The sequence below is a fragment of the Symphalangus syndactylus genome, chromosome 3, assembly GCF_028878055.3.
Source record: "Symphalangus syndactylus isolate Jambi chromosome 3, NHGRI_mSymSyn1-v2.1_pri, whole genome shotgun sequence".
NCBI lineage: Eukaryota > Metazoa > Chordata > Mammalia > Primates > Hylobatidae > Symphalangus > Symphalangus syndactylus.
Genome location: NC_072425.2, coordinates 147,700,315 through 147,715,028, shown reverse-complemented (window position 1 = coordinate 147,715,028; position 14,714 = coordinate 147,700,315). Strand labels below are relative to the sequence as shown.

At 41.0% G+C, this 14,714-nt stretch overlaps 1 protein-coding gene across 1 annotated transcript in view; it reads right to left on the bottom strand.

Annotated features, from left to right (window-relative positions):
* The window catches only part of LOC129478439 (uncharacterized protein C11orf44), a 42,740-nt gene extending 31,016 nt beyond the window's left edge, over positions 1-11,724 (bottom strand). The window contains exon 1 of the mRNA XM_055270033.1: positions 11,515-11,724. Within this exon, the coding sequence (XP_055126008.1) occupies positions 11,515-11,724 (210 nt within the window). The remainder of the gene's footprint in view (positions 1-11,514) is intronic.
* Positions 11,725-14,714: the final 2,990 nt, after the last annotated feature.

The following is a 14,714-nucleotide window of genomic DNA, read 5'->3' as shown; positions in this document are numbered from 1 at the left end:
TCCAAGAAGAAACTGAAACCCTGAACAGACCAATCATGAGTTCCAAAACTGAATAGTAATAAAATGCCTATCAACTGGAAAGAGCCCAGGACCAGACAGATTCACAGCTGAATTATACCAGATGTACAAAGAATAGCTGATACCATTTCTGCTGAAACTATTTCCAAAAAATTGAGGACGAAGAACTCCTCCCTAACTCATTCTATGAGGCTAGCATCATTTTGATACCAAAACTAGGCAGAGACAAAACAAAAAAGGAAAACTTCAGGCCAACATCCTTAATGAACATAGATTCAAAAAACCCAAACAAATTACTAGCAAACCGAATCCAGCAGCACATCAAAAAGCTAATCCACTATGATCAAGTGGGCTTTATCCCTAGGATGCAAGGTTGATTCAACATATGCAAATCAATAAATGTGAGTCATCACATAAACATAACTAAAAAGAAAAACCACATGATCATTTCAAAGATGCAGATAAAATTCAACATCCCTTCATGTTAAAACCCTCAAAAAACTAGGCATTGAAGGAACATATCTCAAAATAATAAGAGCCATCTATGACAAATCCATAGTCAACATTATACCGAATGGGCAAAAGCTGAAAGCATTACCCTTGAGAACTGGAACAAGATAAGGATGCCCACTCTCATCACTCCTAATCAACATAGTACTGGAAATCATAGCCAGAGCAGTCAGACAAGGTAATGAAATAAAAGGCATCCAAATAGGAAGACAGGAAGTCAAACTATCTCTGTTTGCAGATGATATGATTCTGTAACTAAAAAACCCAGTGGTCTCTGTCCAAACCTCCTAGATCTGATAAAAAAAACTCCAGCAATTTCAGGATACAAAATCAATGTACAAAAATCAGCAACATTTCTATTCACAAACAACATACAAGCTGAGAGCCAAATCAAGAACACAATCCAATTCATAATAGCCATAAAAGATTAAAATACCTAGGAATATGGCTAACCAGGGAGGTGAAAAATCTGTGTAATGAGAATTACAAACCATTGCTCAAAGAAATCAGAGATGACACAAACAAATGGAAAAACATTCTATGCTCATAGATGGGAAGAATCAATATTGTTATAATTGCCATACTGCCCAAAGCAATTTACAGATTCAGTGTTATTCCTATCAAACTACCAATGACATTCTTCACAGAATTATAAAAAAACTATTATTTTAAAATTCATATGGAACGAAAAAAGAGCCCGAATAGCCAAAGAAATTCTAAACAAAAATAACAAAGTTGGAGGCATCACATTACCTGGCTTCAAACTATACTACAAGGCCATAGTAACCAAAGCAACATGGTATTGGTACCAAAACAGACACATAAACCAGTGGAACACAATAGAGAACCAGAAATAAAGCCACATGCCTACAACCATCTGATCATCAACAAAGTTGACAAAAACAAGCAATGGAGAAAGAACTCCCTATTCAATAAATGGTGCTGGGATAACTGGCTAGCCATATGCTGAAGATTGAAACTGGACACCTTCCTTACACCACATACAAAAATCAACTTAAGATGGATTAAAGACTTATATGTAAAACCTAAAACTATAAAATCCCTAGAAGAAAACCTAGGAAGTACCTTTCTGGACATAGGCCCTGGCAAAGATTTTATGATTAAGATGACAAAAGCAACTGCAACAAAAACAAAAATTGACAAACGGGACTTAATTAAACTAAAGAGCCTCTGCACAGCAAAAGTAACTATCAATAGAGTAAACAGACAACCTACAGAATGAGAGAAAATATTTACAAATTATACATCCAACAAAGGTCTAATATCCACAATCTATAAGGAACTTAAATGAAATTTATAACACAAGCAAAAGACAAACAACCTCATTAAAAAGTAGGCAAAAGACATGAACAGACACTTTTCAAAAAAAGACATACATGCAGCCAACCAGCATATGCAAAAACACTCATCACTGATCATTAGGGAAATGCAAATCAAAACCACAATAAGATACCATCTCACACCAGTCAGAATGGCTATTATTAAAAAGTCAAAAAATAACAGATGCTGGTGAGATTGCGAAGAAAAGGGAAGACTTAATCACCACTGGTGAGAGTGTAAATTACTTCAGCCACTGTGGAAAGCAATTTGGCAATTTCTCAAATAACTTAAAACAGAACTATCATTCAACCCAGCAATCCCATTATTGGATATATGCCCAAAGGAATATAAATCATTCTACCATAAAGACACGTGCTTGTGTATGTTTATTGTAGCACTATTGACAATAGCAAAGACATGGAATCGACCTAAATGCTCAACAGTAGACTGGATAAAGAAAATGTGGTACATATGTACCATAGAATACTACATAGCCATAACAAAGAACAAGATTATGCCCTTTGCAGCAGCATGGATGAAGCTGGAGGCCATTATGCTAAGTGAACTAACACAGGAAGAGAAAACCAAATACTGCATGTTCTCGCATACAAGTAGGAGCTAAACATTGAGTACACATGGGCACGAAGAAGGAAACAACAGACACCAGGTCCTACTTTAGAGTAGAGGGTGGTAGAAGGGTGAGGATTGGAAAACTTCTATTGGGTACCATATTTATTACCTGGGTGATAAAACAATCTGTACACCAAACCCCTGTGACACGCAATTTACCTATATAATGAAACTGCATGGTACATTGGTACATGTGCAGGTTTGTTACATAGGTAAATTGCGTGTCACTGGGATTTGGTGTACATGTTTAAAATAAAAGTTTAAAAAATGCTCCTGAACTTAGTTTACTAGTATTTGGTATTTGCTTGTATTTAGTGTTTGCCACTATTGATGAATGGTTATTAATGGCTATTTAATAATTTGCATTCAATAACATCCTTCAATTATAACTGTACCTCTCATGGACAGCTAACAAGTGTGTCCATCATTGATCTGGGAGGAGCCTTCATGCTCCATCTCATTTATATCCACCTTCACTGCCACTGGCCCCCACTGTTCTGGTTTTTCTCCACCATAGATTAGTTTGGCTCAATGGTCGTTGAGCATTGTGTAAATAGATTTACCCAGAAGGTAGGCTTGTGTGTCTGGCTTTTTTCACTCAGCATGCCATCTTTTTCATATTGATCAATGTTGTTTTCTGTCTGTATTTGATCCTTTTTATTGTCCAAAACAAGTCCATTGTATGGATGGACTGCAATTCACCTGTTGATGAAAATTTATTTGGATTTTTACCTGTTTTTGGCTACTGTAAATAAAGCTGTGATGAACTCTTGGGTTAGAAAAAAAAAAGGTGTGTTGTTTAATTTCCACATATATTTCCTTCTGTTTTCCAGTTTTCCTTCTGTTTCTAGTTTTCATTGTGATCAGAAAAGATGCTTTGTATGATTTGAATCTTTCTAAATGTATTAAGACTTATTTTGGGGCCTAACATATGATCTATCCTGGAGAATGTTCCAGGTATACTTGGGAAAAATGTATATTTTGCTATTGTTGGGTGATATTCTTTGTATGTATGTCTGTGAAGTCTACCTGGTTTATAGTGTTGTTCAAGTCTTCTATGTCCTTACTGATTATCTGATTGTTCTATCCATTATTAAAAGTGGAATATTGAAGTCTCCAACTATTGTTGTAACACTATTTATCTCTCCCTTCAATTTTGTCAATGTTTGCCTCATGTATTTTAGAACACTGATGCTCAATGCGTATATATTTACAATTGTTATGTTTTTCTGATAATTGACTCTTTTTTCAATATACAACATACTTTTTTGCCTCTTGGAACAATTTTTGATTTAACATCTGTTTTGCCTGGAATTAATACAGCCACCCAGCTCTCTTTTGGTGACTATTGGTATAGAATATCTTTTCCATTCTTTCACTTTCAACCTATTTGTCTCCTCAGATCTAAAGTGAATCTCTTGCGCATAGCATATAGTTGAATCTTTTTTTTGTAGTCCATTCTGCCAATCTATGCCTTTTTACTGGAGAACTTAATCTATTTACATTTAAAGTAATTACTGATAAGAAAGAACTTACTCTTGCCATTTTGCAAATGTTTTCTGTCTTTTATTTTTTCTATTACTGCCTTGTATGGGTTTAGCTGATATTTTGTAGTGACACATTTTGAGTCCTTTCTCATTTCCTTCTTTGTATAGTCTACAGATACTTTTTTTGTGGTTACCATGGGGGTCATATATAATATCCTAAAGTTGAAGCAATTTAATTTGAATTGATACCAGCTTAACCTAATCACATACCAAAACTAATCTTATGTAGCTCTGCCTTCTTCTTTTATGTTATTGATGTCACATATTACATCTTTATGTATTGTCTAATTAAGAAATTTACATTTTATTCCTTTGTCTTTTAAATTCTATAGAAAATAAAAAGTAAAAATATCAGTCAAAATGATGATAATATCAGCTTTTATATTTGCCCATATATTCAACTTTACTGGAGATCTTTATTTCTTCATACAGCTTTGAGTTGCTATTTAGCATTCCTTCATTTCATTCTGAAGAACTCCTATTAGCATTTCTTGTTGGGCAGTGCTAGTTTAAATGAGCTCCTTCAGCTTTTGTTTACTAGAATGTCTTCATTTCCCTTTTATTTTTAAAGGACAGTTTTGCCAGATACACAATTTTTGGTTTTCAAGTTTTTTCCTTCAGCATTTTAAGGTCACTGCCTTCTGGCCTCCAAATTATCTAATAAAAAATTAGCTAATAATTCTATTGAGGACTTGATGTGCATGATTGATATGATTTGGCTCTGTGTCCCCACCCAAATCTCATCTTGTAGTTCCAATAATTCCCATGTGTTGTGGGAGGGACCCAGTGTGAGATGATTGAATCTTGAGGGCAGGTCTTTCCTGTGCTGTTTTCATGATAGTGAACGGGTCTTACGAGATCTGTTGGTTTCAAAAACAGGAGCTTCTCTACACAAGCTCTCTTTTTTGCCTGCAGCCATCCATGTAAGATGTGACTTGCTCCTCCTTGCCTTCTGCCATGATTGTGAGGCCTCCCCAGCCATGTGAAGCTGTAAGTCCAATAAACCTCTTTCTTTTGTAAATTGCCCAGTTTCAGCTATGTCCTTAGCAGCAGCATGAAAACGGACTAATACAATGATGAATCACAATCTCTTGCTGATTTCAAGATTCTCTCTGTCTTGAACTTTCAAGAGTTTGATGATAACATGTCAGTGTGATTCTCTTTGAGTTTATGGTACTTGAAGTTGTTGAGATTCTTGGATTTGTGGATCCATATCTTTCATCAAAGTGGGGAAATTTTCAGCCATTGTGTCATCAAATAATCTTTCTATTAATTTCTCTCTTTTCTCCTTCTGGGACTCACGTAGTGCATATGTTGGTCCACTTGATGGTGTGCACAGGACCCTTAGGCTCTTTTCACTTTTTAAAATTCTTTTTTGTTCTGTTCCTTAGACTTGATCATTCCAGTTGTCCTATCTTCACATCCACTTATTCTTCCTTCTGCCTGCTCAAATCTGCTGTTAAATCCCTCTATTATAATTTTTACTTCAGTTACAATATTTTTAGCTCCAGAGTTTCTGTTTTGTTCCTTTATAGAATTTCCATCTTCTCATTTCAGTTTTGCATTGTTTTCCAGATTTTCTTTAGTTTTTTGTTTATGTTTTTCTTTAGCTCTTTGAGCATATTTGGTTGTTAATTTCTTATCATGGGTGTATTTTTATCCTTTCAGTTCAAGTGTTAAGTTTCCTAGTGACTATGTCCACACTTAATGCAATTTTGTGTCCATAGCATCATATAATGGAAAGATGATATACCCTGCTATGAATGAACATGAGTTCAGATCTCACCTCTTGCTATATGATTCTATACAAGTCCCTTAACCTCAATCTCTGCCTCTCAGATTCCTCAAAATGTTGGTCATGATAATAACTGAGAATGTGAAAATGCCTGTTATAAATAGAAACCCAGGAACATGGTATTTATTTTATATAAATTGTGGCAGTGAACACATTATTTTAAATGACACATACCTATTTATCTTCTAATTAATTATTTCCTGTGTGCTGGGGTATGGGGTCACCAAATCTAGGCTAACCAAAGCTCATATTTGTTTTTGACCCAAGCCCAGCATTGTTTTGGCACTACCACTGCTCTTTTCCTATTTCTGCAATCCATTCTGCCTACTTGAAAAGACAGCTTTAAAAGACAACTTAGCCCCACAGACAATAGATAACTTACTTTGGAACACTCAGCCTTCTCGGATTTTAGCTTGCAAACACAGTAGACTCAGCTGATAGAAGTAATGAAACCACCACATGCAACCTTTCTTGAAATGCTTGTGATTATTGGTTTTTAGCTCTCTACATATATTCGTGTAAATGTACCTATGTATTTTTTAACTATATCTCTTGACCAATTCAGCCAACTCCAGTGATAGGAAAGGAAATGGTTAGGAATAAAGGGTGAACAATAATTATCTGCTCTTTTCTTTGTCTGTGTTTAGAACCAACTGAGACTGGAAGATCCAAATATCAACTTAATTACTGACATAACTGTTCGAAAATATAACCTAAATTTGCAGCAATAACAGGCTTCTTAACACCGAACTCTGAAATTCAACAGACTTAACCACTCAGCCATAGCAGTTATAGCCCATCAGCTAAAGCAGAACCTACCCTCTAAAATCTCAGCTGCAGAAGCAGAGAATAATGTTAGTGCCTCAGGTAGATACAAGGAGCATGAGGAGAGGGGAGGGGCTGAGCTGCACTTGCCCAGTTCCTGATCCCCAATTTACCAGTCAGAATGATTGTTTCCCCTTCAAGTACACCTTGATTTACAAATCTTCTAGGAACCAAGTTCTTCTGAAAAGAGACAATCTGAGCAAAGAGAGGGCCTTGCCAGCTGGATGCACAGAGGCTGCCACTGAGGAGAGACAGCAGGCTGCAGCCTAACTTTCCAAAGGAAGAGAGAAAGGAGGTGTCCTGATGCAACAGGGAGAGAAACCACAGCCTGGCACATACCATCATGCTTCACATTCCATTGCTGCCCCTAGTAACGGTTTCTGACAACAAAATGTGGCTGGAATGCATACTCGTGTTAAATCACTGCTCTTCCCTGAGATAAGATAAAAGACATTTCTCTTGTGTGGGCTACTAAACAGCAAGTAGATCATAGGTGGTATTGCACAATGGCTCAGGAGCCAGGTTGCCCGCATTGTTATCCCCGCTCTGTGTCCTAGGACCAATTACTTAAGCTCTTGGTGCTTTGGTTTCTTCATCTGAAATAAAGTGAATTTTGATAGTGCCTACCTCATAGGGTTGTTTTGAGGCTTACATAAATTCATATATGTAAACTACTTAGAACAGGATCTCTGAGTGCTTCATAATTATTGGCCATCATTACCTGAGTCTCAGTTATCTTTACTAAAGAGAAGGCGAGGAGGGATGAACTATTCAGAAATTGGCTTCTTATACAGAAACATACTCCCTTAAACATATACTGCTCATTTTCCAGTCCCAATATCCTCTGCTTTGGAGAGCATGGGAGTTGAATGGGGACTGGAGACTCCAACATATTAGGGAAAATTTGTAAGAACACCATTGAGATTTGGCAGTGAGAGGAAAGGCATGTGATTGCAGCATTCCGCTATGTGTACATGGGTCATTCAAATTCCCATTTCCTCTCCTTTCTAAAAGCTGCCAAGACACCCATCAACCCAAGTCATGGCTCACCCTGCTTCATATGTGAGGGGAGGGTGGGAAAAGTACGGAGTGGGTGGTTCCTTGAAGTCAAGGGCTTCTCTCCCTACATGTGAGTCTTGTTACTTCAGAATGGACCATGGGCTTCGACATGGTTGAGACCAAGGCAGGGTATAACCGCTTCCAGCTCTAAGGGCTTTTGCTGGACTATTAAGAGGAATTGCATCATTGGCAGCTCAAGAGGGACCAGGCAGGGCTGGGGCTGGGCAGGAGAGAGAAAACCAACCCCACATGAGGGGTCAGGAGACAAATGGCAGACCAGAGCCAGGGTCTAATGGCCTCAGAGGCCAGGGGAGCAAAAAGGAGCTAAGCAGGCCACTGGGGTGATCCGAGCTGCAGGATACAGTGGGCTGACAGGGGGTCTCCAATCCCAGCAAGACCACCTTTCAGGCTCTCCGAAGGAGTCCCAGCAGAGAAACAAAGGTAGCATACAGATCAGTCAATAGGTTGTCGGATGAATTCAGAAGCAAGAACTAAGGGTTTGACAGTAGGTTAGGGCAGGACTCTGAGCACCAAAGATTGTCAGGGCTTCCTGGGGGTCCTATATACTGGGGTGCTGGTAAGGAAACTGAGACAGAACCCTTATACCCCAGGAGTTGGCCTTCTTTGTGGAGACTGACATTTGGAACATAAAGTAATAATTATAATTGCTGTTACCATTTATTAGATATCTACTCTGCCAGGAACTGGGCTTACATTCACATTTTTTGTCTCTTTGAATCCTTACAATAACCTCAGAAGCACTGGTATTATCCTTCACACACTGGGATGTAAGTTCTATGCCTTGGGCCAAGGGACTTGGTTCGTTTCATTCCCAGCTATGTACTCAGAACCAAAAATAGCATGTGCCAGTCCAGAAAAGGAACTTAATATTTGCCGCATACTTATCTCTGTTTTCCAGTGAGGACACTAAAGCTTAGAAAGGTAAAGTGCCTTTCACAGAGTTCCACAGATTGTGAACAAAAAGTCAAAATCCAAACCTAGGTTTGTCTGAGCCCTAAGTTTGTGCTTTTTTCCATTTTTCTACTCCGACTATCATAAAAAGAATGTTGGCCTCAAGTCAGGATAACCCAGTGTCTAGTTTCAGTTCTACCTCTAACTGTGTGACCTCGGGCAACTGGCCTTATTTCTCTGGGCTTCAGTTTTCTTCTCTGAAAATGAAAGGGCTCAGAGCAGCTCATGTCCAAGATTCCTTCCAGTTCTCTGGTTCTGCGCCTTCCACGGCTCAAGGGAGCCCCATGGGAGTGGTCTGAGTCACACTGGAGGGCTCTCAGGAAGCAGTGACTTGGAAGGGTCGGCTGATGGGCGGCCTGACCAGAAACGTGGAAAATGTGGGGCAAGCAGCTGCTAGAGGGAAAGAACAGCCGGTGGGAGTCTGGCTCTGTCTCCCATCAGGAAGATATTGAATTTCCTCACCCTCATGGGGAAGTGGCTGCTGCTGCTCTAGCCCGGGGAAACCAACATTTTGCAGCTCTGGGAGTTAAGCAGCTCATGTTTTCAGAGCCTTGTGACCAATCCAGTAGAGGGAGGGGGCCAATGATCTCTGGTGATTAGACCTAGTTGACATTTGGGGACTATAAGATCCTGAATGCAGAATACTCATTCTAGCCATATTCACAAAATCCCCTTAATTAAAATTTCATTTTCAACTTAGGTTTTAAACTCTCTTTCTCAGTAAGTTTTGTCTATTTAAAACACAGCGGCCCAGAAGAATGAACTTAAAACAACCATGCAGTTGCTTTGAATTATGTGCTGTGTTAAAGATGCCCAGTATCAGATTTAACAAAGTTTTACTGCCTTGGCTTTCATGCTGTTATTAAGAATAGTTTGTGTATGTTTGTACAGGCTTACTCCCCAAAGTTCATATTGTTTTCTTCCCAGGAACTCGAAAGCAGCTCACACGCAGTCTTTGACATCCCTTTCTCCCCTCTGTAGCTCCCTTTGTTCAGGGAGGTGAAGAAAAAGGCCTTGTTACATTACAGTGGAGATGTTTAAGCTTCTGGGAGACAGGGCATCTTCCAGAATCTGGTGAAAGCTGTGAGTCATCTCCACTTCCACCACCCTTCCATCCCCAAATCACATGAGCACATACACACAAAAAGTTCCATGCCACTTTAAGTGTTCTGGAACTCCCTAAGCAAATCCACAGAGGTCTCTAATGCTCGGTTAAACTCTGGGTTGTTTTAATACATGGTGCTGGAATAACTGCAAAAACAAAAATACAATGGGAGGTTGAGGCTGCAGTGAGCTGTGACTGCACCACTGCACTCCAGCCTGGGCAACAAAGCGATAATCTGTCTCAAAAATAATAATAATAATAATAATACATTAAGAAAAAAAATTGAACCTTGATGCTTACCACACACCATATCTAAACATTAACTTAAAATGGATCATAGGCCTACAACCAAGTGCTAAAACTATAAAAACCCTAGAAGAAAATACAGAAGAAAATCTTTGTGACTATGGGTTAGGCAGAGTCTTCTTAGATATGACACAGAAAACATGACCTAGAAAAGAGAAAAGCGATAAATTGGACTTCATCAAAATGAAAGACTTTTAGTCTTTGGAAAACATTGTTAAGAAAATAAGACAAGCCACACATTGGGAGAAAATATGTGTAACACATCCGTCTCTGTCCATGTTTGCTCACATTTCAATGTTAACTCTTAGCTTTATAATAAAATGGAAAGGATACCTTTTAACTGGGCATCACACTAACTGAAATAAAATTGGGTTCTGTGACCAAGGCAGAGAAGAGGAATGCACACTGGGTAAGCAACCAGTCACAATGCTACATCTACAATATAAAATTACAAAAGAAAATGGAATCTCAGCAGGTGGTAACCAAGCAGGTCCCACAAGTCTGATCCTGTCTGCCGCAAGGTAGTAAGGGCAGAACATCTCTCTGCCCTGGATTCCCATCTGTGCCTAACACAAAGGAAGCCAGGAGAGAGAACTCATGTGCTGATCTGGAATGCACAGACTACAGAGAAAAGGGCAGAAGAGGAGAGACCACCACGGGTGGAGCTGTCCACAGGTGTGTGGAGGACATGGTCCTGAACTTGGCCTTCAGCGCGAGGGATGTCAGGAAGCCAGAGGAAGGAGAGCGGGCCTTGGACTAGAGCATGGAAACAGGTGTTGGGTGCTACCTTCAAGGACTAAGAAGGCAACATGCTCGACCACAGCAGGAGGGGCATGCTGAGAACAGGAGTTGAAATTGCTCTGAGCCAGGTCAAAGTAGAGGCTGAAAGTCAGCCAGCCAGGGAATTTGGGGCTTGATGACAAAGTGGGCTGGCTCTCCTAGAACCATGGGGTGACTTGATGAAAGTTGATTCATTCAGATCTGCTGCTTCTCCTCCAAACAGGACCCTGGTGATGGACTTTATCCACACCCACCTTCAGGGAAGATGCACTCATTCATTTCAGCAGAGGAACGTCCCTCTTGCTGCACCAGTCACAGGCATTGGTCATGGAGCACCAGGGCTCTCTACTGCGGAACCTCATGCAGCCTCGCAGGCTTTCTCAGCACAGCACCCAAAAAACATTACCAAGTAATCAGAACGGGCATTTGGGACACACCCAGCATGGTGGGGGCTGACAAATAAACCCTGCCCTTGTTCCCCCAACCCCACCCCCGCCTCCAGGGCCTCACACTGAACATCTACCCCACCTCCATCGCCACCATCATTTCTCTTCTGCTGTGTGTGTTCTTCAGGCAGCAGCTGTTTTTCCTGTCACTGCATAATATTCATTTAAGCCTGATTTCACCTGGGAAAAATGCTGGAAATGAACCAGAATCCAGAGTGATGTGGTCATGACCAGATCCCTCCAGGATGACCTGGAATGCTGAGTCCACCTGAGCTCACAGGACGGATGGAGCTGGGCTAGAATGGAGAGGCCACTGGTGGGCCATGCCCCAGTGACCCCAGCCCGAGGGGTGGCAGCCAAGCTGGCGAGGAAGAGACAGAGGAGGACCATGTCAGAAACTCACAAGGACAAGTGAGGGGTCCTGGTGAGAGCATAATGAGTTTAATAACCAGGGACAGCCCTGATCATCCACCATCCAATGGTGTCCCCACCTGATGACTGGCAACCCATTCTGTGGGTGGGTTTAAGGGTGGGAGGCCCTTTCATCCTGGAGCCTCTTCAGGTCTCCCAGAGCTGCAGTCGCCTCAGCAAGCAAAGCAGAAGAAAAGAGGCCACTGTGTTTATGGCTGGGGTGGCTGCTCTCGTGTGAAAATCAGGGGGTGAAACAAGGTGCTTTTGAAACCTGTTCAAGCCTCCTTCCCTCCCAGCAAATCATCAGAGAAGAGATTTTGCCTCACACTTTTCTCCCATGCATGTGTCTGTCCCAGAGTCGCCATGGCAACGCTGTGTATGTTTGCATGGCTGGAAGGATCCAGAGATGGAAAACGAGGCCAGGGTGGACCAGAGCAGGGAGTCCAGGAGGAATTCCTCTCTGATCCTCTGCAGGCGATCAGTTAACAGAAAGCTCCCTTGCCCTTCTGAGGTTAGTCATAGAGCCTGTTTCTGCCAACGACTCACAGGAAAAAAATCACAACCCTCAACAGTGACTCCTGGCAATGTGCATCAAAACCTGTTTTCCCCCAGCAGTTTTATCAGGTAGGGATTTGCCATGAGAATTCCCCAGGCCCTGAAGTCCAAGGTGCCAGCACACAGGCATGGCAAGGCAGCCAGTGCCCAGTCGCAGGGTGGGTCCGAGAACCACCCGTCACTTGGTGGGAGACAGCAGGTATTTCAGGAGGTGCTCTGCCACGTCTCACCTGTTTCCCTCATGCCTGACACTTCTTCTCTATGCCACGTGGACTTGGAGAACAAAGCTCTGAAAATCTGTATGAGACCCCTTTTTCTAGATGAGACCTGCACCTCATGCTGATTCTCCCTGAGAAGACAGCCCCAGTGGGTGTTCTTTGTAATTCCTCAACAGACACAGCCAGCCTTTTAACCACTTCTTTGTCTCTGAATCACCTCCCAACCTTTTCTCAAATTGTGGGAGCCATAAACTGGATGACAGGGAGGATTCAGCCCAGCATGGAGCTCAAGGTGGGGCCAAGAACCCTATAAATGAAACTGACTTTTTGGCAAATCACGTGAACATATGCATATTGACCAGTATTTAAGCCAGTGTCTGACACATATTAGGTGCCCAAAAATATTTATTAAACAAATAAGTAAAGTTCCCATAGATAGCAGAGACATGGAAAGTGGTTCCCACCTAGAAGTTTGGTGAGTTTACTTTCATGGGGTACAGAAAGACTGTTAAATAGGATGGGATGCTAGTCTAATTATACTTCAAACCCATCCCTCCTCACTCCACAGCCCCGCCCCCTTATATAAACTGATTCTCACAAAAACTTCAGGAGCAGGGAGTTCAACATTTACTTGGCCATGATCCACTTGGTAGATCTCAGTTGGCTGGTAGAGTGTATTTTTCCCACTCTGAGGGCCAAAGATTTTGGCAGATGGCAAATTGGGGTGAAGGGGAGACAGAGTAAGTTATATAAAACACCACTAACTCTCTTCTCCTGTAGGCAGTAAAAACAGCTTCCTAGATTATTAGCACTGAGCCAAATTAAAAATGCACTGAAATGTATTTTACAGGATGGAGATACTGTTTTAAAAAGGACGTGAGCACTTTCCTGAATTTATATGCTGCTTTGTTGCTGATCAGTTCTGCAGCAATCCAAGAACTAAGGTCATTCAGTCATTCAATGAACATCTGTAATCTATAGCAGTCATTCTCAACCAGGCCTATCTTGTTCCTTAAGGGGACATTGATAATATCTGAAGACATTTTTGAGTGTTGCAACTGGGGGAAGGGTGCTGTGGCATCTTGGGGAGACCAGCTGCTAAACAACTTATAAGGCGCAGAACAGACCCAAGCAAAAAGCATCATCTGCCCCAAAACGTTGGGAAAACCTAGAGAGTGACAGAAACACACAGTAGCACAAAGTGAGGCATCGAAGTCCCGGAGCCTCAGAGAAGGCTTATCAGATGGAGTGATGAGTGCACTGAGACATGAAGAAGAATGAGCAGGAAACATAATTAGGAAAGAGGTTCTCAAGCAGAAGGACCTACATAAGCCAAACATGGAGATGAACATTTAAAGAACTGCAAATAGAGTAGACATTCTCTCAACTACCCTTCCCTTTTATTAACTCATTTTCAAAAAAGGCTGGGTGCAGTGGCTCACACATGTAATCCCAGCACCTGGGAGGCCAAGGCAGGTGGATCACTTGAGGTCAGCAGTTTGAGACCAGCCTGGTCAACATGGTGAAACCCCATCTCTACTAAAAATACAAAAACTTAGCTGGGCGTGGTGGTGGGCGCCTGTAATCCCAGCTACTCCAGAGGCTGAGGCAGGAGAACCGCTTGTACCTGAGAGGCGGAGGTTGCAGTGAGCCGAGATCGCTCCATTGCACTCCAGCCTGGGCAACAGAGCAAGACTCTGTCTTAAAAAAAAAAAAAAAAAAAAAAAAAACAAATACTGAGGAACGCACACACACAGCACAGGAGCGTGCGAGGCCGGTAAGCCTGTGTACTTCCACTCCACCGGATGAGTTATGTGCTTAGCAAGGGTCAGCTGTATTTGTTCCCAAAACTGTTTATGTCAGACTTAATGTTATTTTAATTATAGGACTTAAATAGGTATTATATAAACTCATGAAACATGATTACAAAAGAAAGTTGCTATTTTTATCCTAGGTAGAATGCTTTGAAGAGACTTCATGAGTCTAAGTCCTAAAAAGAAAATGCTATCAAACTAGATCTGGATAAAACAACTCTAATAGTTTTGGAGGGAAAAGTTTTTAAAATGTAGAAGAATTATATACTAACATTGGTTCATAAGTGTTCTTAAGTCTTGATTCATTTGTAATTAGAAATCATAAATAATCAATTATTGGTGTGGTTTATGCAAAAAGGATGATTCCAAACACCAATCAAGT